Source organism: Hylobates moloch, unplaced genomic scaffold (assembly GCF_009828535.3).
Source record: "Hylobates moloch isolate HMO894 unplaced genomic scaffold, HMol_V3 SCAFFOLD_2, whole genome shotgun sequence".
NCBI lineage: Eukaryota > Metazoa > Chordata > Mammalia > Primates > Hylobatidae > Hylobates > Hylobates moloch.
The window spans coordinates 102,140,828-102,167,184 of NW_026652277.1; the positions used below are offsets into that span (position 1 = coordinate 102,140,828).

The 26,357-nt window shown below is 34.1% G+C and overlaps 1 protein-coding gene across 8 annotated transcripts in view; it reads left to right on the forward strand.

Annotated features, from left to right (window-relative positions):
• Window positions 1–26,357, forward strand: part of KHDRBS2 (KH RNA binding domain containing, signal transduction associated 2) — a 678,514-nt gene that overhangs the window by 613,615 nt on the left and 38,542 nt on the right. For 4 of the 8 annotated variants that reach the window (XM_058435364.1, XM_058435367.1, XM_058435365.1 and 1 more), the window contains exons 9-11: window positions 8,556–8,594; window positions 16,973–17,146; window positions 19,100–19,160. The exons of 2 other annotated variants lie outside the window; for them this stretch is intronic. In XM_058435364.1, the coding sequence (XP_058291347.1) occupies window positions 8,556–8,594; window positions 16,973–17,070 (137 nt within the window). In that variant the 3' untranslated portion in view covers window positions 17,071–17,146; window positions 19,100–19,160. The remainder of the gene's footprint in view (window positions 1–8,555; window positions 8,595–16,972; window positions 17,147–19,099; window positions 19,161–26,357) is intronic. 2 more of the 8 variants (XM_058435369.1, XM_058435370.1) reach the window with 1 other exon arrangement.

A 26,357-nucleotide genomic window follows, 5' to 3' on the forward strand; every position in this document is an offset into this window, starting at 1 on the left:
TCCAGAAGTCTAGACTAAATTGATTCATGTAATTCCAGGGTGAGATTTGACTTACACAGCTAGTACCAGAAAATTAGACAGATCAATTTTGATCAAAATTTTAAAAGCAATTAATCACAATCATAAATCATTTTCAACAGCAACAGTGATCATTCTGAATAGCGTCTTGTATGTTTCACTGTGTTCATTGTCTGACTCATTGATTTGGCAACAATATTGTGTCTTTTCTGCTGTCCAAATATCATCAGAGTAACATACATTTAAAATATTTACAAACTTTCAGGGCAGAAATTGTTATTATAAAATAACTCTCAAGTTATTTTTCTAGAATTCATAGCCAAATGATGCTTGGCTCATAAAAATTGATAGTCAATAAGGATGTCAGTCTATAAAATTAATTTATTTAAAAAATATATTCCTTAATTAAAATACCACTTAAGATTAATCATAATTATACTCCATTAAGATCTATTGAATTTCTATGATATATCAATACAATACATCATTTTTGAGACAGTTTGCTATTCTTTAAAATACATATGTGGCCCGGCATGGTGGCTCACCCCTGTAATCCTGGCACTTTGGGAGGCTGAGGTGGGCAGATCACGAGATCAGGAGAGTGAGACCATCGTGGCCAACATGGTGAAGCCCCATCTCTACCAAAAATACAAAACAAATTAGCTGCGCATTGTAGCACATGCCTGTAATCTCAGCTACTCGGGAGGCTGAGGCAAGAGAATAGCTTGAACCAGGGAGTTGGAGGTTGCAGTGAGCCAAGATTGTGCCACCGCACTCCAGCCTGGCAACAGAGCGAGACTCAGTCTCAAAAAATAAATAAATAAATAAATAAATAAATAATAAAATAAAATAAAATACATATACGGCATCACTAGCTGACCACCTTGAAAAATGATACTAATTTAAATATTTATAGTCTTGAATTTTTATTAAAATAATACCAAGGCTGCTTGGCATTGGTGCATGACTGTAGTCCTAGGTACTCCAGAGGCTGAGACAGGAGGATTGCCTCAGCCCAAAAGTTTGAAGCCATAATTGTGCAATGATCATGCCTGCAAATAGCCACCGCACTCCAGCCTAGGCAACATGGTGAGACCCGGTCTCTAACAAAAATAAATAAATTAAATAATACCATGTTCACTTTATTCCGCTCTGTGGGGAAGAGAAAAGGAAACAATGGTTGTTGCTGTGTTTGAGGCTTCATATGATGCTGCATCAGGATGGCGAAGGGCACGTCCTGATGTCGAGAGGAAAGGAAGAAGAGTATCTTCCTTAAGACCAGTCATAAACACTAACACAAGACCAAGCCCAGGAATAGGAGGAGAAAAATAAGCCACCACCACAATTATTGCTAACCATGGGCTGATTAGTTACAGATATTTTGTATTTATTTCTTTAAAGTAAATTGAAATATTAAGTATTTTTATCTCCATTTTTATGAGGAAACCGAGCAACAAAGATGAAGTCAATGTGAGAGTATGACTATGAAGCTTAGCTTCTGTTCTTATATTCTCATCAGTGGTTGGAATACTATTAATTGCTGCTACCACACATGGAGTACCTATGATGGCTCTGTACTAAGCATTTTATAATGAGGATTAGCAATTGCAGAAGTCATCCTTATAGAAATTATACATCTATCTATTTGTATACTCTAACCTCCATTAGAATCCTCTAGAGAAGGATGGGAAGCAGATAAGACTTTGGGATGCACACTTGTATTGTCAATTTGCATTTTTCAGGTGAGAAACTAAGACTCAGAGCATTAAGTACCTTGCCTCAGTTCAACAATTTGCCAGTGACAGAACAAGAATGTGAATTCAAGTGTGTCTGATTATTTGGGGGTTGGTTGGTTTGTTTGTTTTGTCAGGAGGTGGGAGCAGGGTTCAGTAGACTTGGTAAAAAGAACAGGATGTGGTACTTTAAACCTGAGTTTGTTTAAAGGAAAGGCATTCAGCTTCCTTCCTAAATCCTAAATCATCCTTCCTAAATTTGGATTTCTCAAAATGCTATCACTTGCTATTTCACTATTTTAAGGGGAAGGAGATCTTTTATACTATTTTTCAGGAAAAAAAAGTAAATAATTAATCCAAAATGAGCACCAGGCTTACTCTCTCCCAAATCTAAGTTTCTCTAGCACTAATCAAATTAACCTAATATTTTGCTGTTATAGGAGATAGAACTATTTTCCAAAACAAATTAACATAATTGCAGAAATTATTTCACAGAAATATAATTGATGAACAAGTCTGCACAGTTCTGGCTCAGTTGGTAAGCTGCCATAGGAAGTACAGCTATAATTTTGTTCCTTATATAATTTCCACTCATTGGAAGGAAGGGGTCAAAGGCATTAGATGGTATGTAATAAAAACACTAGCATCCAAATCCCAGGCTGTCTCCAAAGCCACACCAGGGGGCCAGCCAGGCTGAGGTGTAAGATTGCCTAGCATTTTAGAGCATCCACACCTGGCCCTGCAGCATTCTTTGAGTTCAACACAACAATAAATATATTTCTATTGTTCCAAGCACATTCTTAATCATATAGGAATGAGGCCACATGCCTTGTACAATTGGTTACATAGGATGATCAATGAATAAGACACAAACTGGGCCTTTAATTCATTGAGAATTTGCATATAGGTATCGCTGGTCTCAGAATATGATGATGTACAGGGTGGACATTGTCCCTTCTTGGTTTCTGCTATTTAGTGTTGAGAAACTTACAACTACATATAAAAGATTGCACCAGATTTTAAACCATTTTAAGTAATAATTTTATACAAGTTCAGAGAACATTACTCATTTAACAAGTATTTACTTAATGGCTAACACATGGAAGCCATTGATCTCAGTCTTGGAGATGTAGTGAACAATCTCTTGAAGCTTATGGTCTGATGAGAAGGCATATTATTATTTGTAAGTAGTCATTTTTTGAAAAATCGAACTTTTACTTGCAAAATACAATCATTTTTTACACTTGAAACATCAATTTGAGGAAAATCATGCCCATGAGCTTCACAGAATTACATGCACTGAGATCAATGGAAAGGATAAATTTGATGATATCTGGCAGGATTGTTGATGATAAGAGATGAGATTTCTATTTCAGAATTATTTACATTTTGAAATGTCAATACCACGTAATGCTATTGGAAAAAGTGTGTAAATACAAACTCTTGCTTCTCAAGCCTTTTAATGGAGATGCAAGGGCTACGGTCTGGAGGGCCAGGGCTCACCTCTATAATCCCGAGTCTTATATTGTACTTTCTTTGTAGTCTGGTTCTCCTGCTGTAACAAAGTCTAGAGAGAAGTGATGCATTTTACTTTAGGAGAACTGACTGCCCATAAGCACTAAATTTCATTCTGGGACAAATTACCACTTACCAACAAGAAATGTTCTGCACATAGAAAGTAGTCAATAAATTCTTCATAATAAAGTAATAAGGAAAATGTAGAAAGGGATTTGACTGTCTGAACAGAATAAGGAAAATATTAATTAGGCAGCGATTTTTACCTAATAACTTGTATTTACCTATTTTACTAACTAAATTTCATTCCTCTTTTTGCACAACCAAAAACCAAAGTACTTGCTATAGATTCATATGGTCATGAGATTTGAATTTTGAGAATCTTCTTGCTCTCATATCCTATACAGGCAATAGAGCAAGGACAAAGCTTGCAAAACCAAAGTACTTGCTATAGATTCATATGGTCATGAGATTTGAATTTTGAGAATCTTCTTGCTCTCATATCCTATGCAGGCAATAGAGCAAGGACATAGTAAGAGCTCAGCACCATAACCTTGCAGTCCAATTAAATTAATATGCATTCTGTGCACTCAGATTGTGGTATTAGATACTATGTAGTAGGATATTAGGTATTAGGTAGTTGGTGATAAGTTGCTTATAATAAAATATCCAAATAGGCAGATGATAAAGTGTAAACACAGATGATGAGCAGTGATTTGAGGACCCACACAAGTCAAATATCAATTGATTATTTTTATTAATTGTCCATACTTTACATATTAACTATTATCTATTTATAACTTATCTTTAATCAATGATACACAATCTTTTAAATCAATAATAGTTATTCCAAAATATAAATCTCATATCTCCAGTTATTCATTCACTTTCATTCTGAATCAGTAACTCCTCTGTGTTACATTGTGGTTGTATTGTGGGCACTGATACTAAATTCCAATGGAATATCTGTATTTTTACAAAACTAATAGCCTCAATTTTTAGTTTCCTGGCAACCCCCTAGACTTGGAGAGTTATGTGAGGAGTCTCAGAGTCAGCTGTCCCAGGCACCTTCCTCTGCAGCTCACATTGGCAGGAAGAACTGTGGGGGCAGGTGAAGGCACTGAGAGAGGAAGAAGGAATGCTCTCCCAAATGACAGGGTTCTGCATTCCTAAGACTCAGAGATGGAGCTTCTCATTTAGACTTCCTCTAGAAATGATTTGAAATAAGCCAGCAGAAATAAAAATTCAGTCTTTCAGTGGGACACTTCATTCTAAATCTTCATACATTATGTTTTGTGTATGAAAACTGAAATTGTATTGGTCTCCTTGGGGCCTATATTTTATCACTGAAATAATAAATATGTTAACTTTGAGAAAATAATGTATTATTTTAGGTTTTATCACAGTGAAATTATTCAGGATCTTTGCAGATAATTTAATATTAAATATTAAACTATTTTGCTCATTATAATGTAAATATAACATTTAAATATTAAAATTATAAATGAATTTTATTAACATATAATTATCTTGTTTATTATAAATATTAATGTTTAATGCATTGGTATTTATTAAATATTTAATTAATTTTCAATTGGCTGCTATTAACATTTAAATATTACATTTCTGATCACTTGAATTTGTTTTTGGAGCATGAATATTTGACTTACAGGAATTCCAAATCAGTTTCTGCATTTTAAAAATATTTATTAATTTATCAGAATCACTATAATTGTTTCAGATGAGTCAGAATGGCTTATAATTCACTAAGGCTGCCTTTTAAATACAGTGCCTACATTAGCTTGGCTAATCAATGCTTCACATAAGAAATACTAAGTTCTCTCTGAGACTGATAGCTAAGAATGGACAGCAATATTCTCTTCTCTGAGAAAAGAGCTATTTATTAAAATATATTTAATGTATGAACTAAAGAGCTAATTATGCATGCACTCTTTAGTGGCATTTTAGATGACAGCTGTGTAGAAGCAAGGAGGATAATATTAATACACTATCTTGAAATGAATGAAAGCAGAAAGAAATTTTGTGCCATATTCTAGGGCATTTGAGTGCCTCACTTCAAGTCAATTGTGGAACACAAGCGTATTCATTTTGTGTTGAGGAGCTGGAATGATTATTTTCCCTGTGTGAAAGTAAGGCCTGAATTGATTAATCTGTGAGAACAGCAAAGGAAAATGAAGTTAACTGGCAGTTGTGGCAGCCATTTAATTCAAGAACAAAGACTGTCTATTTTTAATAGTAAATAGAATATAAATTTGGGAAAATTGACTTACAAATGTAAATGAGATTTCTTAATATTGGCAATAATTTATCAGTCATTTAAAAATAATATATGCAAATTATTTTTTCTGAGATTTATTGTATTAAAGTTGTTACATAATAGGTTATGGGGAAAATATGACTGTGCTTTACTTTTCATATAGATTTTTAAACTTTATTTGTAATTAAAAGGAAGAAGGCCTAGTAAACTAATGCTTCTAAAGTATTTTAAAATTCATTTGTGAAATTAATTTTAAAATTAGCTTTCTCTTTTTGCTATTTCAGGGGTTGCCATTAGATTGATATCTAATCCAATTAGCCTTGGTAATAAATGCAGAGCATGTTGCCTAGGCAGGAAACCATGAAAAGAGCAGTGTGCAACTACATCAATGCCTGTATTGCTTATTTTAGGTTCAAAGTATTTACAGTTTCGATTTTGTTTTGAATAATGCACTCCTTAATCCAACAGTTTTAGGTGAGAATGAAATCTGCTTTTGAGTGTTTCAGAGATTATTAACCGTGATTACACATTTTAGGATCACCTGTTGAGCTTTGAAAAAAATACGAACTTTCAGTTTCCACCACAGACTGGATCCATCACAACCTTTGGAGATGAGAAATAGCCATCAGAATTATTTAAAAGCTTCATGGGTGGTTCTATTGTAAGCTAAGGTTGAGAATAAGTTTTAGATAGCCACATGCATGGGGGCACATTCGAAGGATCCTATGATCTTAATTGGTGATATCCATTTTTTGATAATTATCTTTATAATTTCTCTTACAGTAATAAGACCAAATTGTACTTGAAGCCCTTTTATTTTTTCCTATCAGTATCTTCTTCTCGTGACTACTGAAAAGACGAATGGCCAAACTGTGCCAGTCATTTGCATTTTTGAAGGTGATACATAACTTATATGCAGGCTCCTTTTATAACACTGGGTATTTTGTAATCAAACATTGTGTTAGAGAACCTGATATTTTAAGTCCACTTTATAAAAACTGTAAGTTTAAGTAGTAATAAACATAAGTAACTACCTTTTTGAACAATTGTGTGTTGAACAGTTAAATCTCAACCTTGACTTTTTAAAAAAGTTTACCCAACAGATAGAGTCAACAAAAAATTGTAGTCCACATGCGTTTAACAACTCTCTTGTTGAAACAATAAAACAAGCCATAGGAAAGGTGTTTTTTTTATTTTTTTAATCACTTTCTTTTCTGCTGAGTTAATGGCACAATCATTTTGGCTAAGAGGGAGGGGAGAGTTGAGTGACTTATTGTCGAACTCTTGGGATGATCAGATCATGTACAAGAAAGTATATTCAACAGGATATAGATTTATATTTAGAATATAGGAAAAAATGAATTGTTTATAAAGCACAAAGTACAGAATACAAAATATGAACATGGGGAAAAAATTTTGCCCACATGGAAGTATGCCAGCTAAGAAAAAAAGTACATCCAGGGATATGCCACCTTAGGGAATCTTTACAGAATTTCCAGAATTTGGGAGATTTTTGTGCTTATTAAAAGAGAGCATGGATAAAAGAAAAAAACACAAAATACATTGGTCTAAAATAAATGGGCTACACTTGATTTGTCAAGCACCATAATTTATTGAATGATGGCATATTTGCTAAGTATTTTGGACTAGAATATTGATAAATGCTCTGGACTAAAACAGAAGAGGCATTTTAAACAACTATCACCACCACCAAGGAATTTGAATTACAGGGATTCTTCCCAACATTGCAAATATATACGTATCTATGTGTATCTGTATATATACATGTATATATGACTCACAATCGGTGTCTTCTTGTTTGAACAAATGACATAACCGTACTGGTACCTTATCAAACCTTTAGTTAGATGGATAACAAGAGATGCCAGAAAATAAACGAACAAAGACAACAGCTAAAATAGTTAGATCAGTCTCTCTGAAGTTTGCGACTGTCCAGGAAGATCCCAGGAGAAGCTCCCTCATGCTCAGGAGAGTGCAGCAGCAGGTAATAGGCAAGTAACTCAAGAGGCTTTTGGTATCCAGAACTTCTGGCACAGATAGGTTCAATCATGGGCCAAGAGCTAAGATTTACACTTCTGAGAAGATTGGAGAGATCAAGCAAAGAGACATAGGGGATGCCCATAGATAGGCCAAACTTCACAAACTAAGGGCACAGTTTTCCACAAAATTTCCACAAAATTCTACTTCATACATCACTCACAAGTTTGGGGGACGCCAGGCTATTCTCACTTCTGACCAGCTGGCTACAAATTCAGGGGTTCCCACTGTCTTATCAAGTTTAATAATTTTTTAGAACAACTCAAAGGACCAAGGAAAGTGCTATACTTACAATTATAGTTTTAGCATAGCAAAAGGGTACAAATCAAAACCAGTCAAAGAGAGAGACACATATGGCAAGAGCAAATCTGAGAGGATCCCAAATATGAAGGTTCTGACAGCTGCTGGGTCACATTATCCTCCTGGCATGTCACTATGTAATAATAGATAAAAGTATTGCTAACCAGGGAAGCTCACAGGAGTCTCAGTGTCCAGACATTTTATTATGGTTTCCTTGTATAGACGTGATAGATTAAATCATATCAATATCCAGGCTTCTCCACTCCTCGGGGTGGGCTGATATCACATAGGCCAAAGCCCAAACTCTCTAATATTATGGTTAGTCTTCCCAGCATGACCATTGCCATCTTGAATCATCTCCTTAGTATCAACTATAAGGTGTGGTTGAAGGGGCTCACCATGAATAACAAAGACACTCCAATCACTTGGGAAATTTTAGGATTTAGAGCTTACCTCCCAGTAACCAGGGACAAAGACTATCTAAGATTTTCACAAGTGGTGGGAACCATTTATCAATCTGGAAAAGCAGGGAAAGGCACACTGTGGTATAAACACAGGCACTTAGAGTAGGTCATACAGAAAGATTAACATTTGTAGAGCTGAAAACCTGATTTTCTCTAATTGCTATAACTTTGGCTCATTTCTGTTCTTAGGTAGAAAAATGAAGAATGTAGGGGGAGTAAGACAATCAGGTAACTACAAATTTATTCTCTGTCTATGAAGCTCTGTCACCAAGCCTACCTTCTTCACTGAGTTAAAGGGAGTATTGGAATTCTTTGAGAAGAGAATTATACCATATTACTTTATATCACCATTTTTATTCTCCCTTCTGTTATTCCTCATATTATAAACTCCTTATGTGCATTTCAAAAAGCCTCTAGCTGAATTCTACAGTCTTTTGAATGATTCAGCATTTTATTTGACAATAATGAGAGTATGTTTTAGACTTTAGTCAGATAATCTTCTACATTGTGCCAAATTATCATTCACTATTTTTTCTGTACCCTCCATTTTGAAAATCCTTTCTCTAGCTAGCTTCTTCATCTCCTTTTTATTTGAATGAGTTATTAACTCCATAGCGATAAGATAGACACACACTTATTTAAAAATATTAAGAACCACTGGCCTGTATCATTCTACAGCTGCAGGATACTATACAGCAGAGTCGAGAATAAAATATGTTTAAATTTTAATGACATATATGATTTTCAGTTATTAATGGATGATAATTAGAAATAAAATGGTACAGACTGAGTCAACTTATTAAATACTATAATGTATAGGACAGGGACTAGAACTGAACAGGCAATTTGAAAACACCACCACTACCACCAAGGAGTTTGAATTATGGGGATTCTTTCTAATATTGCAAATCACAGTGGCCTCACCTGGGAAAACAGAAGCTGGTGAAAATTATGCATTACATGCAAAACTACCTGGAATATTGTTCTTGTCACAGCCTGAAGTTTGTCAGGAATTTTTTTTAACCTTCCTTGAGTTCACGATTAGAATATAGCAGTGATTCAAACCAACTAAGCTTAGGCACAGAAGATAAAATTGTGAAACCAGGTTATAATATGGAAATTAGATATATACATAAAGTAAACTGGAGATATTAAGCACAATAATATAAAAATACAGAAAAGTTAAAAAATGGTTTTAAGATTGCAGAAAGGAATCTTTCAACAAGAAAAAGGCAGAACAGTAATGCAAAGGCAGATCATCTGTAAGACTCTGGGAACTACCGTTCAAAAGTGAAGGAATCCATCTGAGGGAAGCCTATGGGTCTGAAAGGAAGATGCAAAATATTTAAATATAATTAATTTATTCAGTAAATGATTACTGAGTGCCTGCCATGTGCATGGTAAGATTTTACGCTTGAGAATGGAGTTCATAGAAAGGCTAAGTCCTTTGTTACTCTCTAAATGGATTATCCCAAGTGATACATTTTTTCTTCTTTTTTTTTTTTTTTTTTTTTTTTTTTGAAACGGAGTCTCACTCTGTCACCCAGGCTGGAGTGCAGTGGCACAATCTCGGCTCACTGCAAGCTCCACCTCCTGGGTTCACGCCATTCTCCTGCCTCAGCCTCCCGAGTAGCTGGGACTACAGGCGCCCGCCACCACGCCCAGCTAATTTTTTGTATTTTTAGTAGAGACGGGGTTTCACCGTGTTAGCCAGGATGGTCTCGATCTCCTGACCTCGTGATCCACCAGCCTCGGCCTCCCAAAGTTCTGGAATTACAGGCGTGAGCCACCGTGCACGGCCTGCAGTCCAGTTTTTAACAGAGGTTGGGGACCCCTGCGTATGTGCATGTGTATGTGCATGTACATGTATGTGAATACAAATGTACACACTTTCTTCTCGCAAAATATTTAGTAGGGGAAACAAAAGACTTGGTGAGTGGAAATGAAGAGTTGTGGTGACCTGTTTCTAGCTTGATAAGATACAAAGTGGGGGAAATGGGGCAGGGGCAGATGTGGGGAGGAGGACAGAAAGCTGAGCTCATCACACCGTGTCTGACATATCCACAAATCAGCTATATATAAGTGTCACGGGGCAGTTGGCTACACTGAACTGCAGCTCCAGAGATGGGTCCTCAGAGATCCCTCATCTAGACACTGAAGACAGGAGAACAGCCCCGACTCTCAGGCTGCCCTGCCCGATACTGGAGCCACTACCCACATAGGGTTATTTAAATTTAAATTTAATGAAAACTAAACCGAATCAGGGGTTCAGTTCTTCAGTCACACTATTGCAGTGAGCCGAGATCGCGCCACTGCACTCCAGCCTGGGCGACAGAGCGAGACTCCGTCTCAAAAAAAAAAAAAAAAAAAAAAATTGAAAAGGTGATAAAAGTTGTAAATGCTTCCCAGAAGCTGATTGAAATTTCTGAGAGGATAAATGATGGTGAACTCAAAGTTAGCAACCCTTTTTCTTGGAACATAATGCACCGTGTTCATCTGTGAAAGAGATGCTGGGCACCCATATTTCTCCCTCTTCTGTTACCCTCTGCATCTTAAAATAATAAACTATATAATTACAAATAGTGGGAATACATGTTGTACAGTTGAAATGGTTGAGCCATTGAGTTGCAAATTTCCATTAATATTTTAAAATGCTCAGAGCAGTGCAGAGAACTCTGCATTCCACTTTGGATTTGCACCTTCACAAATTCAGTTGAAGCAGACCACATTCTTGCTAACAAAATTAAAACTACAGTAAATCTCATTTTTTTGGCTAATTAATTTTTGTTGGAATCAGCACTAATTATTATATAATTAATACTAATTGTATAATTCAAGGGAAGTAAAATAAATTGTCTTGTTTTATAGGGGGAAAAAAGAGGAAAAAGAGAAAGTGTAGGTGTATAGATGGTGAGACGTTTAGAGACAAAAATTCTGTATCTTCCCAACAACTAAACTTTCTGAGTCACAGTTTCCTCATCTTTAAAAAGAAGGTAGTGTCAACAGCTACCTTGCAGGAAAATTGTGATATTTGCTAATAATATATACAAAACACCTACACTGTGATAGGCCCTTCAAAGTTGTGATAGAGTTTTTTTAAATATGATAGGTGTTTAAACATTAAGTAAATAAAATGGATGCTATCATAATAGTGAGTTGCAGCAATAGCAAAACATCTAACCTAACATATTCTTTGGGACTAAATAGCCTCAAAGCAACCCATAAATATATATTTGAAAGGTGCCTTCAAATAGAATAATACTCCTTAGAAGCATCAGAAACTTAGCTGAGATGAACAAACTGAGTGGCTGAAAGCCAGATGAATTTTAATCAACCGTGTCGTAATGCCATTATATGATTTGCAAAGCAAAAACACTAGCGGTTTGTAATGGTAGAGACTAACTTGGGTTTCCTACTTTAGTTGTGATTTTTGCATATTGATTTACAGTGTACCAAAAATAAATAGCATGAGCTTCCTTCGTTTTGCTGTGGGTTTAACAAGCTTTTTTTAGATTCTTTGCCATATTTCAGATATACAGACAAATAGCTATCTAAGATAGCAAAATAAGAGTATCATGACTGCACTCAGTAAGCTCCATGATCTCCTTTATCCTTTCTGAACTGATCTCTAAAATTAATTTCCTCTCAGGTGGCATTTTAAAACTACTTCCTGAAAGATAAACATTAAAAGTTTGCTTTCCAGATACTTAAATAATGTCAACTTTTCCTGACTTGACCCCTCGTTCCTATGCTTCATGTTTTTCCCAACTGCCTCAGTATCTCTGGAATTATCAAAGAACACAGTTTTGCAACTTTAAAAATCATCCAGACTTTTCTTTCCCACTGTGAATGCTCCCCAAGGTACCTGGTCCCACTGCAGAAATAAGAACACATTGACAAATGCATGGCACTTAATAGGCCTCATTTCGCACAGTATTTGCGATACAGAAACTTTTGAAGTCAGAATAATATTTAATGCACAAGAGTTACCTAGGTAATTTATATTCTTTTATCAAAGTCAAATGTTCCTCAGTGACGCTGACTACCATGAAATAGAGATGCACTCTAGGCAGTCTGTAAAACCTGACTCGCTGGGCAAAATAGCAGCCTAAGTTAATAAAAAAACAGATAGAACTTTTGAAAGAAATATTGACATATACTGTATACATGCAACATGACAACCTAATTGCTAACAATGCCTTTCTGAAAAGTTCTATTTTACTTATTTTGCATAATTGGTTTGAAATTCCTTTTTTATTTAGTAGCACCATTTATTTATATGCAGCTTACAAATATTCTTATTTGTTCTTATTCAGTGTCTACCACTGTAGACGATTTCTCCTTTCATAGATCTTAGAGTCCAGTTTAGAAACAAGGCCAGATAATACAAAATAATTAACACAGGAAAGTCTTTAAAGAAAGTGAATTCTCTTAGATAAGTTAAACAGCACCTGTATTCTTCCTAAGTATATTTGCTCAGAAAATCTCTTCTTTGAGATGATTAAATGTTAGAGTTCAATGCAAGTTCAACTGAATGATGACAGTTAGACCTCCCTTCCCTGTGCTTTCCCCAGCATTTTCTTAAAACATCAATTAAAATTGTGTTATAATCTATGAAATTTCAGGTTAGTTTTTTCCTCTGTCTTTTACGGGCCCCTTAAACTGTCCTTATATGCAGGACATAGTATAGTAACTGGCATATAGGAGATCTTCAATAAATAAAAAATGTATTTAGTGATGCTTTATTATTCATATAATAAATATAAATTTATCTCATATTTCTTATAATATATGATACTTTAAAGCCTGAATTGGAAGCCAATAAAGGGTGGCAATTGGATCAAGTCACTTAACTTCTGTTTCTCATATCCTGATTTGCTATTTTCAGATTCACAATTATGTAACCCATTCCATAATTTCAATTTGGCATATAGTTATTTGGTATCTTTTTGGAGGAGGAATTTGTTATTAGATTAATTCAGAGCCTAGACAGTGCTTCTCATGTGACAGTGATCCTGATATTGAGAGATACTTCTTTTATCATTTCCCTAAAGGATAAAGAAATTTCTAAATTTCACTGGATGCAATGAGTTTTTTAAATGACATCTTAGACCACACCATGAGACTAGAAAAAAACAGGACTCTAAAATTCGCAGGAAGGCTTAAAATATTTAGAATCTACTTGTCTACTAAGAGACCCAAGAGGACAGATAAATTCTAGTTCATTCGTGGGTCTTTATAACTTCAAATTTCAGAGAAACTCCATCATGAGGAGCCCAGTCACGATTTGTCTCTGCCTATGTTTGGGTCTCTTCCATGTTCAAGGTTCCATGGGACTCAGGTTAGAATCCCTTCTATATGTGGTACTTGCAGTAAAGAAATCCAGAGGCCTAAATATCGCTGGTGAGCAATGAGGGGCTTGGCCAAGCATATAAAGTTCGATGACACACTATATGGTGGCACTGGAAAAACATTCATTGGTTCAGTACTCTCCAATCGCAATCCAAAGAACATATTTTCACTAAGAAAAACTGGCGTGCATTTATCATGTGGCAATTGTAAATGTGTAACTATACATAAACATTCTGATATTAAGAAAGATAAAGATGGACACAAATAAAAATAATACTTTTCCTGATCTCTGTTTGCTATTACTACCAAGAACATGTAAACAATGGAAGCAAGGTCTGAATTAAGTGAAATAAGTCCTTAATTTCCTCTGCTAATGGTATGGAATCTTGGAAAATTAGAAACTTACTTTTGCTTGGATAGGAAATCACTTTGGCTGGCGATTTACTTTTCCAGGTACAAGTATCATGAACTAACAATAATTCCCATTTTCCTAGACTTGAGCAAGGAGGAAAGAGCATAGTATTAATTCACGTAGAAGCAGAGCATTATAAAAGAGCACATTTTTGTGCCATGAAATATGATATTTTTGTACTTTTTAATAATGAGATCCTACTACGATTATTTCATTGAATTCAACAGTGAAATATTTTTGATACTTAGATAACTAACCCTTTTGAGTAAGAAGTCTGATTTTTAACTCTATAACAAATATATAAGATTTCTAATTAAAGAGTTTTTAAAATAAATGTTAAATTTTTTTAGCTCAACTGTTTCTGTTTTTTGAATTATCACTGGAAATTTCTGTATAGTTCCCTTGTTCATTCATCCATCCTTTCTTTCATGTAACTGTACACTGCATTCAGCCCTAACTAGGCATTGAATTTCTCCCAGGCACTGGGGAAACAACAGTGAATAGCGACAGTCCCCAGTCTAATGTTGGCTAACATTTAGGAAATGAAGAGTTTTAGCTCATCAATTAACTGCCCTAGAGATTTAGAAAAAGTCAACTGAAGCCAAGTTGATGAGTAGTTATTAAACACTTATGTCCTCTGTAGCAAGTCCCTAGGTTTATGTCAATTTAAAATTCTGAAAAAATCTGGGAGTGTATGTGACAAGTATTCTGTCACTCCATTCATGATTGTTTGGCTGTTTTTCAGGAACATTCAGAATCTAAAAAAGGACCTGGGACTTCTATTTCCTGGGAACACTTGAAGCCTCTGTTATCTCAGCTCTTAAATCCTGTAGAGTGAAACCCAGGGATGTCTAACATTCTGGAATAATTGGAGCAAAAAGTAGTACATTCTTTTTGTTAAACACCATAATAAATTGGTATACATTTTACCATCAGAGGACAAAAACAATGATATAGCCTGGATTATCTCATAAACATGGTGTAAATATTCATTTTACATAAAGCTAAGAAGGTACTTTCAAGCTTGCACACACTGAATGTATTTTCCCTTTGAGTACACCAAAAACAGTTTTATTTAGTTCCAATCAAGCAAATACATGGAATTCTTTTCATTTTTATATTGATAAAGTCAAATGGTTTGGGGATAAATTCCTGCCCTCAAAAGATTACATCAGAAAGACCAACATCTGCATTTTCCCACCAAAAACAACATGGTCTAGGGCACGGATCTGTAAACCTTTTCTGTAAAAGCCCAGAGTATAAATATTTTAGGCTTTTCAAGCAGTATAATCTCTATCACAGTTACTCAACTTTTCCTTTGTATCGTGAAAGCAGCAATAGATAAAATGTAAATAGCATGCTTGTTTTCCAGTAAAACTATTTATAAAACAATCAGCTGGCCAAATTTGGTCCACAGGCCAGAGTATGCCAACCTCTGATCCAAGTAAACCTGTATTTTGAGCAATGGCAACATTTGTTATATTCATTTCTTTCTTACTCCTATTTTATATCCTATAAAATACTAAATAGTGAAAGAGATATAATTTTTTATTTATTATCAGGTATCAGTTGTAATAATAATGCCCTGGTGAGAATATTCTCAAAAAATGAATATTTGTCCACTTAAGTGCCATTTTTCCCAGCAATGATAAACTTTTGATCATTTTTCTACATGGTAGATTGTTTTCATTTGCTCTATATTATAATGAGTACAATTGAAATTTTTTATGCTTTTCTAGTAATCTTTCTCAACTAATTCTTATGATCAGATGAACTATCTAGGGGCAAATGCCCTACATTAGTTGCCCTCAATCTGCAATTATTTCCCAGTTAATATTTCCATTATTTTATATATCAGTTGTCAATACCTATGCGTCTCTAGTAACCTTCTTTCCTTTGTGCGCGCCTCCTTTTACACACCCATGCATGAAATCTGCTCTTGATGAGGAACCAAATTCTGATTGAGAGACCAAAATAACCTAGTTGCTGGAATCACATAAAATATCACCATAAAGCCAACACTGAGTTCTTTTAAAGAAGAATTGCATTTCTTTTCTGGGGACACAGATTTTACAATAGCTATTTTTCCACAGTACTCAAAAGCTTGGTTACTTGTTTCTTGCTTTTTTGGAATAATAGATTTCTACTACCCCCAATGTTTTGGAACCTAGCCAAAATTAGCAGGTAAATGGAGTTTTCCTGGTGTACTAATACTTCTTTATTTACTGAGTTGTTTACTTGGAAAAACTGATATCCTTTTGTTTTGTTTACTGATTTTGCTGCTTAAGGTTTTTTCTACTCTATATTCTGCTTGTCTCTCACTTTCTCTATACAATTTGGCACAATGGATCTCAACCCTGGACTATATAACTATCATCTGGGGAGTATTTGAAAAATACCAAACCGTAGGTCCCAGCCCATAGTGTTTTCTAATCAGTAGATTTGGGGGACAGAGAACAGGTGTTAGTTATCTTTTATTTTGATTGTTTAATATTTCCAGGAGATTCTCAAGTTATTCAAGGGCTAAGGACTACTGGTTTCCTATATCCGATTTATTTATTTATTTTTAAGAATTTTGTGTAAAAAATTTTATGGGCAGGGGTTTACATTGATACTCCTCTTTCTATTTCTTGGCATTTAAATCTAACACATAATAAATACACAGTACACATTTATATACACACACTTTTTTGATGGTCTCACGATGTGGAAAAAAATAGGCTTTAGCGTTCGGTGTTGAGATCTTTTGTTTTCTTTTTCTCGGTCAACTATTGTGTCTTAAATGACTATTTTTGGTAACTGTGAAGTCATGTGTGTGTTACTGTCTTTCTCTTTTTCATAGCACCAGAAGAATGGGCCACAACCCGCTCTAGCTTGAAGGCACCACCGCCGAGGTCAGCCAGAGGGGGATACAGGGAACACCCCTATGGTAGATATTGAAGGTCCTTCCCACCTATGACCTCACCTCAAAGACAATTCATAGCCTGTGGTCTCCACATAAACAGCAACAAGACAAGTAATAGTCCTTTTCTTTTGTCTGTTTGTTTGTTTCTATTCTAGGGATAACTGCTCATGATTACTCCCATATATTTCTTGTATTTCCCTCTATACTGTTGGCGTGACATTGACACTAGTATTATTTTACAAAACAGACTGAAAAAGACATTAGCAAGCATAGTCTACAAACCTTTCAGTAGGATGGTATTCTCTTGGTTGTTTTTCATTGTTGTGTGTAATCTTTTTTTCTTTTCTTTTTTTTTTTTTTTTTTTTTTTTTGAGAAAAAGCATGAATCTGTTAACAGATTTTGAGTCTCAACCAACTAGCAGAAACTTTGTTTAGGGTTGCTAAAAGACTGTAATATGATTTTTGAACTAGCTGATAATAAAGTTGTAGATAAGATGTTTTAACCTGTCTTTTAATATCTGTTAGTTAGACAAAGATGTTCGATATTAAGTTTGTAAATTTAATTTTAAATGCTGTTTTAATGGGGTTGAAAACAAGCAGCTACTGTATGTATGTAGCTAACTGAATTTGTTCAGTGTTTTAACCTGTATTTGTTAAAAAAGAAAAAAAAACACACATAAAGTTCCATGTGTAAGCTTCTCTAAATAGGAAACCACAATTTGTCAAATATGTTTGCCATAATTTGTCAATAAAGCTGAAAACTTTTGTAAAAACTAAATTTGGAATTACTTGTTTTCTAGCTTTAAATGCCTGCTTTATTTCTTCTTCAAGAGATGCCTAAAATGTTTTCTATTTAAAAATTACAAAAATGAACCCAAGTCTGTTTTAAGATATTTGTGTAATACTTAAAAATGTATTAATAACTTATGCTTGTTAAATAATTTAAAAGTTAACAAACTAAACTGTTACATGAATCATGGTTAGTAAACACTAATGTATAACATGTTAATGGAAAAAAATGGATTTAGAACAATAAATGGATTTTAAACTATCCTCTAAGCTTTATCTTGCTAAACACAAATTCTGATTGACTTGTTTGCATTAGCTTGTCTCTCGTGAGAAAGAGTAATGGAGTATAAAGAGGTAAGATTACCACTTACCACTGTCTAAATGCCTAGTTCTTCAACCTTTGAGTTTCCCCGCACATTAAATATCCCATCCAACATGTAAGCATTGCGTAGATTCACTTTATTGTTTTCACTCAAAGGAGTGCGTGGACTTCATTTGCGTAGTTTATAACAATTTGTTTTGACAAACAAATCATCAGTGTCATTGGCCAGTTGTTGCTATTCAACCTCAAAAACTTTATTTGTAATTTTCAGTGCTAAATATCACCGCCCTTGAAGGCAGTTTAGAGGGCTGATATTTCTTTTGAGACTATCAGACTTGATGGCTGATGATTATTAAGGAAATATGTCGCAGGACTCAAAGGATGACTAAACGTTAAACAGGTAACACTAATAGTAACTCTGTAATTTTGCCTATGCAACAGTAATGTTAAATATTCTCAGTTATTAAGTTCCTGATAGTTAAAAAAGTAAACCTACAAAAATATAACAAATAGGTCTATAGGCTATTAAAACAACTAATTAACATTAACTAGAGGCACCAAAATTATTTGACATTATATAACCCTCAAGGCAATAAACAGAACTAAAATTAACAATAATAGTAATGCAACTCTTGCTAACTTCAAACGTAAGCTAAATTTTGATGGAAAAAAAGAAAGCGAAAGACTTGATGGTAGGGATGAATGCCAAAACTGTTAATCTTTTAAATACAGTTTTTTTGTTTATGGTGGCTTTTTGTCGATGTGATTGGTTTACTTTTTTGCTGCTAACCAGCTTAGGCATATTGCTGTTCAGTTTTCGCAGCTGGAGTTGCATGCTAATAGTATTATGAAGTGTGTGTCTGTCATCAATTAAAATTGTAAATATTTGCCTTCCACAAAATGCTGTTGAGTTATATTTAATTTTCTTTTTCTATTCCTTCTCATTATTTCAGGTACCCACAAGCAAAGAACACATAATTGAATAACTGATGTGATTTGCTAAGAAGGATGGAGGTAAGCTTATTTTTTGTCTTCTTTGAAATGGATAATCTCATCAGTATGAACACATGATAAAACGTGAAGCTATAGTGATGAGCTAAAACACCTAATGCCACTTGTTGAACTACTGAAAAGGCTTAGGTTGTTGTCAAGAAATTGAAGTATTTTTTATCCTCTTTGAAATAAAGTGGTATGATTTAGTATTTACCTGGCAAGACTTTGTGAGTTTGATCAGAAGCTTGTCAAGTGAATTGTGAATTAGTAGTTAATCTTCAGCCTTTTTCTTTGCTATGAGCTACTATATTCTACCTCTCCTTAGTTTTACAAAGAAAGAGGCTTAAAACTTGGTGATAGGAGAAGGAACTCCTAATCATTGGCTAAAATAAAGGGAAGGGACAGGGTAGTCCCTGACTAACTCCTTACCTATCCCTTGTCAATAAGAGTAAAATAAAATAACTAAACATTACCATGATTTTCCCCAGTTATCCCATTAGACTGATCAGTAAGCTTTTTGCTTCTCATCCAGCATTCTATTTTATTTAGCAGATAGTTACTGAGTAAAATCCCTGTTTGAAATTGAGACTTGGTTTCTGTACACGAGAAGTTGAAAACTTTAGCCAATAAACTTCAGCTGAAAAGAGTGCAGGGACAGTTATGAAATCCACAGGCTGAGCTGATGCTCAAAGAACTGAAATGACTTAGTGTGATGTTTAACGCAGGGTTTTAAACCCCAAGTTTTAATCTGCTGTGTCTAGTCCTGTTTTTACTACATAAATATCCATAATATATATTCACTTTAATGATCGACTTGGTCTGATGTTTAAAGCAGGGTTTTAAACCGCAAGTTTTGATCTTCTGTGTCTAGTCCTGTTTTTACTACATAAATATCCATAATATATGTTCACTTTAATGATCGGCTGTAGGAGAGCTATGAGAGAGCCTGGAGATTCCTTATGATGGGGGAAAAGGGGGCAGTGACAGACACTGATGGAGATATGAGGTGGAGTGGAAGGAAAGGAGTAGCTCATTCGCTGTGAGGAAGGCAACACCTCCTGGTGAGGGGAATAGGCTGTCTCAGTTTGGAAAAATTCAATGTGTTTGAGAGGAAAGCAGAAGCTCAGTGGCCCTGAGGGGAAGACGTATGAAAGCACACAGAGAAAAGGCAAAGCCTGAAAATACTACGGGTTCAAGTCAGGTCCCAGTTGTCACTAAGTGCTGTGTTGAATTGTTCAAATTTTATAAGGAAAAGGAAGAAGAAGATATTACAGGTTTGAAGTAAAGAATGAGTGCTGTTCCTAAGAAAACTACCCCCATAAGACAAGATAAACCTCACATTTAGTCAATTTTATCATTACTAACTGCCTCTTCACCTGAGATAGCTTTTCTAAAATTCAAACTCTTAAAACAATTATTTAATACTGTATTGCTTTAACTAAAGTTCTTTTCTCTGCAAGATTGAACATCAAAAATTACAGAGTTAAATTCTGAAATTTTATTTATCAGTAACATTTCATAGATATTTGAGTATAAAAATTGTCACTATTTTTGTAGTGCAAGAGGAAAAAGAATCTCTCACCCAGACATCCTGCTCATTATTCTCTTTTATCCATTTCAAACAGTGGGCTTGATCTGATAAAGCAATGGAAGAACAACCAGCCATAGGCTGTTATTCTTTTGATGTATTAATCAATATGACTTTTTATTCACTTTAATTATTTAATCGTTGTTGTGGTCTTATAAACCTATGACTCTCTCACCATTCAGACTAGATCTTTATATGCATTAACTCAGGGCAGAGTTATCATAGCAGAAAAATTAGTGTTGAACAAGAAAAGAGAACATTGTTTTTAAGTACAAAAACAATGATTTGCAAGAAAGGGAATTTTGATTTTCAGATAACTTCATTTTGAGTAACATAAGCCTGATTTACTTTGAACATAAAGTTTATGCATTTAACAGTAGATATAAAAGACTTCTACTACCTACCTACATATGTCTGCAAGATAAAGTTTGTCCAGGCTCAGAAGAGAGCTCAAGAGGCAGCAATATCTAAAATATTAGTATGGCCTTTAATATAGGTTCTATACACTGTGTCACTTATCGAATAAAAGCCTCAGATGGGTTTGGAACACAGAGAGGACCTCTTACTAAAGGGGAGTCTGGGAGGCAGCAAGCCTCACAGAGCTGTCCACACCAGTGTGTCAGGCGTAATCCTGTGGAAGTATCTATAGGATGATTCACCGCACTGGCAAGCGTGAAGCAAGTAGGGCAGAGAAAACTGCACACACAATTGCTTTCACAAGAAGGCAGGGAGGATGCAGTAGCTTCAACGTAGACCAGTGCTGGCCAGGATGCAGATGTTGTCAGTGGACACAATAACATGGAAAGGTGAGAAGATCAGCTGCTTGCTCCCTGCCACCAGTGCCTCCAGAACTTAAATCCAAGCCAGGAAAAAGAGAAGGGGAAAAATAAATCCCTGACAGAGGAACTTCTGATCAAAATTAATCTGAATTGGCTGGGATAATTTTTCTCCACTGAGCAGAATGGAGACTTAAGTTTGAAATCAAGTTGAGGTTTAGAAAAATATAATTATATATAGTAGAGACATTTATAGGCAAATCATAACTTGCCTGACTCTTAAAATAATCATAAATGAATATGCTAGGTTTCTCCAGCAAGAGAGAATGATAATTTCTTTAAGTTAATTGTCCTTTTAGTGGCAACTTTTATTTGAATAAAAACCGTTCAGCAAGTGGTCCTAACATACGCACGGACAGAGGATGCCTTCTCTTGTCAGTATCAGAAAACAGTGCTGGTCCCATATGGGTTCATGGCATTATGTCTGCCCTCATGGTCTTCAATGTGCTGGCTCCCAAAGTTGGCAAACATCATGTCTGACATCCACCTCATGCAAGTGATACAAACTTGCACGGCATTTTAAGGTTTTTAGATAATAGTGCAGCCTAAGCATATTTTAAAGTTATCTGTATGCGTGGTCTATGTATATTTTCAGATAATGCTCTAACTCTTGGTTAGATGATCCCATAACAACTGGAAACCTCACTGAAAAATCAAATTAAGTAGACAAATCAGATTAGCTAAAAACTAGACAATCAGACTAACTAAACGAAGTATTTTAGTAATAATAAAATTAAGAATAAATTATTTGTGCCTACTAATATCTGGGCAACAAAAAGAATTACTGAACTCAAATATGATTAAATCAGAATCAATTTGATGCTATTTAGGAAACTGAATAGTGCCCTGAGGTCTTATAGTGCCCTGAGGTCACTACGTAATATTTAGATAATATTTAGTGTATATTTAGATAATTTTCACTTTTAGTATACAGTATTAATGGAACTGTGACCATTTAGCTTAATAACAGTTGAAGCACTAACAGTTTTTAAATGAAGTTGTCACAAAATGATATTTAGATAATATTTAGTGTAATATTTAGATAATTTTCACTTTTAGTATACAGTATTAATGGAACTGTGACCATCTAGCTTAATAACAGTTGAAGCACTAACAGTTTTTAAATAAAGTTGTCACCAAATGACATATGAAAGGTTATCAAGAATTCTTTGAAAGGAAATTATTTTTAAAACTATGTTGTTAAAAGATTACTCTTCTTCTTTTAAGTCTTTATATGAAAATGTATAGACTAGTATTTTCAAAGCGACAATGCCTTTTTAAAATGTAACTTTTTAAGGTTGACTAATGAGTAAAAATACATAGTTAGAAGAAATAAGACCTAGTGTTTGATAGATCAGTAGGGTGACTATGGTTCATAATAATCTATCATACATTTTAAAATAGCTGGAAGAGATTAATTCAAACGTTTCTTGCATAAATAGAGACAAATATTTGAGGTGGTGGACATCCCAATTACACTGATTTGATCTTTACAAATTATACGAACATCTTAGATTATCACTTGTACCCCAAAAATATGTACTCTATTACATAACAATAAATAAAATTTTAAAATGTTACTCCTTATATCATTCTCTCTATATTTTCGTTCATGTAATACAGAAGTTTGTAGGATTGTTTTGTCTTGTTTCTAAAGGGAAGAGAGAACAATGATCAGTAATCTGAGCTGGCTGAGTATCAAATATTAAGTTTCAGTATCAAAAGGCCTGTTGCTAAGAAATTGTTTAACTTTTACTGCAAAAAAACATGTAGTAAGTAAATGATTGAAAATATTGAATTTTATAGTAGTTGTTGAAGTTGATTACATGATTTATGATTGATACAAGGGTATATAGCATTAATAACAATAATGATAGTGGAATCTTCTGGTTTTTGAGCATATATGCTGGGAAAGTTACTAGAATTTTCACATAAAAACTTACTTGAAGCATCTGTAATTCTTTGAACAAGAATGAAAATGAAGTATAATTAAACTCATTTTACAGAAGAGGAAGTAGTGTCACACTGCTAATGTGTATAGCAAAGCCAATATTTAAAACAAAGTTTGATAACCCACACATTTTCCAAAATACTATGGAGTTTCCTAACTCTGAATAAACTTGATCAAAAAGAGGAGACAGAGTTCCAGGTAGCCTTGACATAATTTCTGTTCTGTAGCAATATGATGAATATTGATGTAAAAAATGATATGACAAAACATCTTAACTTGAAGTCAGTCATTTTACTTTGATCTTTCCCCATTTATCATTCTGATTTCATCATAGAAAAACATAGATGAAAGTATTCCACACTTGCTACGAAGCATGACTACAGTCATTGGTAGAACAAATGAATTCATTTGTAATCTAAATTCCATTTTGACATTTAAGAAAACCACTCACATGATTAAATAAGCATGAAAGCAATTTCAAGCTTTTATTCGTCAATCTATAGATCAAAACTGCTTTAAAGAATAAGGGTCAATTTCAAACTAGAAATATACTTGTATAAGCCATGCAGTCATGTGTTAAGAACCCAAGTGAAGATACCATTCAACGTTAAATATTTTTAAAAGGCATTTCCTGTTGTCGACATAATGTGTAACATTTGGCAAAATTCTAGTCAAATTCTAGTTTCCAATTAAGTATCTGAGGTAACAATAAGATAGCTGTTTTTGGTAACAGGCCCCAGTTTTCCGAATCCATCATTAAAATTAGTTTCTTAGTCTCTTTATGTAGAATATATTAATTGTTATTCAAAAGAATATTTACAGTGTGCATTGGAGAAAGTTACTCTAGTTGATATGTTGTTTTCTCAGTCTCTTATACTTTATTATGAGAGGAATTGAGAAAACAGGAGAAATAGTCGTCTGATCCATAGACTACCGGTTGCCCTAACAACAGCTGACTTACCTTTCTTTATACCCAAACACAAAAAAAATACAGAATGAACCAACTTAAAAATTGGCAACTAGTTACTGAACACTAATCTTAAGTTCCTGTTCCACGATGCCTCATACTTCACCATGGGATATAGTGAAGGATCTATTTCCAGGAGAAAATTGGAGATGCTTGATTCCACAGGTTTTCTATCATCTTGACGCCTCTCAGGATGACTTACATCAGTAGAAAAACGTTCCCTCTCCTCTGTCTCATTGTCCTCTGTCTCACAATGGTACACCAAATTTCGTATCCTCTAAATTCACAGTCTACTTTTTTAGACATGATGACATTTTTCAACTGCTCTAATGTCATCATGCTCCTATCTTCTCAGTGTCTTGTATCATTTTCCCAATACCATCTGGGGAAATGAGAAGACAAAGAGAAAGGCAATTGACAGCTATGTGGGAGAGTGCAATGTCCAATCTATTCAACAGAGCTCCTACAATGAGAAATGTTTATTGAGTTAATTATGAAACCAATACGTGTCCATTGTAAACCAGAAATTATAAAAGGAAAGAGAAATATATTTAATGAAAATGGAAAAATAAAAACTGTTAACATTAATATGTAATCTCTGTTCATAAAATTTTGATTTCTTATCTATAAAGTATAAGAGGATGAACTAGATGAGCAAACATCTCTAATTTGTCCAACTTCTATAATTTTTTCAAAGTATAAACTTTAAAATTAGAAACAAACACTTATTTATGGAATTTACAAAGATCATTAAATAAAGTCTGTGACTGGAATGAAGGCAGTTTTAAATGTCTTTAAACAGGGAAAATTATAATTACATGTTGCTTAAAGATATTCTTTAAAATGAAATTAATGTTGAATTTTAAAACTGTGTCTTTTAACTTTCCTGTTAGGGGTTTATGAGTATAAATTAATTTATTGACCAGTAAATAATTATTTAGAATTTATTTAGATATGCTGCTTTATGCTTTCTTGTAAGGCAATAATTTGTAAAATAAGTAATATCACATTTCATCAGAGGAACTTCTCTGGAATCCTTTTATCACCTGATAACCTTTAATGAAGCACAAATTGGCATAACTTTTTAAAGATTTTTTTGTTTCTAGTGAGTAATTCAGGTACAAATAATGATTGTCTTAGGATTTGACAGAATTAATGGGAAATTAGTATTTTTGGAGGGTTTCTTTTTTTTTTACATTGTCATCTATGATTAGAAAGTAATCCATTCTCAAGGTAAACAACAATAGTATGTAAAGTAAATATGTAATTTAAAAATAAGAAATGTATAATCCTACTCCTCAGAGATAGCTGTTAATAGATTGGTTCATAGTTCTTTTCTATTTCTTTGTCTTCCTTTCCTCATTTCCTCCTCCATTATTTAGCTGTTCGTTATTTATTTATTTGAAGTGGGATTCTGGTGTGTAAATATATGCAATTTCAACGTTCAGAAGTGAGCTGAATTTTGTTTCTTAGTGAAAAATAAGCTAATACCCATTTCCAATAGGTTGATTTGTGTGTGTGGGGATGATTAAAGTTGTATCATGTATTATGGAACTAATCCATAGTACACACTCTAGAGTGTGAGCAAAATTTCTTTACCTTTTCAAGCTTAAATTTCTTATAGGTAAAATGGTGATAATAATAGTACATACTCATAGAATTATGAGCTATGTTAAGTAAAATCATGCAGGTTTGTGTATATTCTCCCAAGTTTAGTAAATATCTTCCCCAAGTTAGTTATTTTTTCTTGGGCTAACATTTTTACTTGAAAATATCCATGGTATATATCAAACGTGTAAATAAAAATTTAGTCTATAAACATATTAATATGTTTAAAAATATTTAACATTTAAACACCTTAAACATTTTTATAATG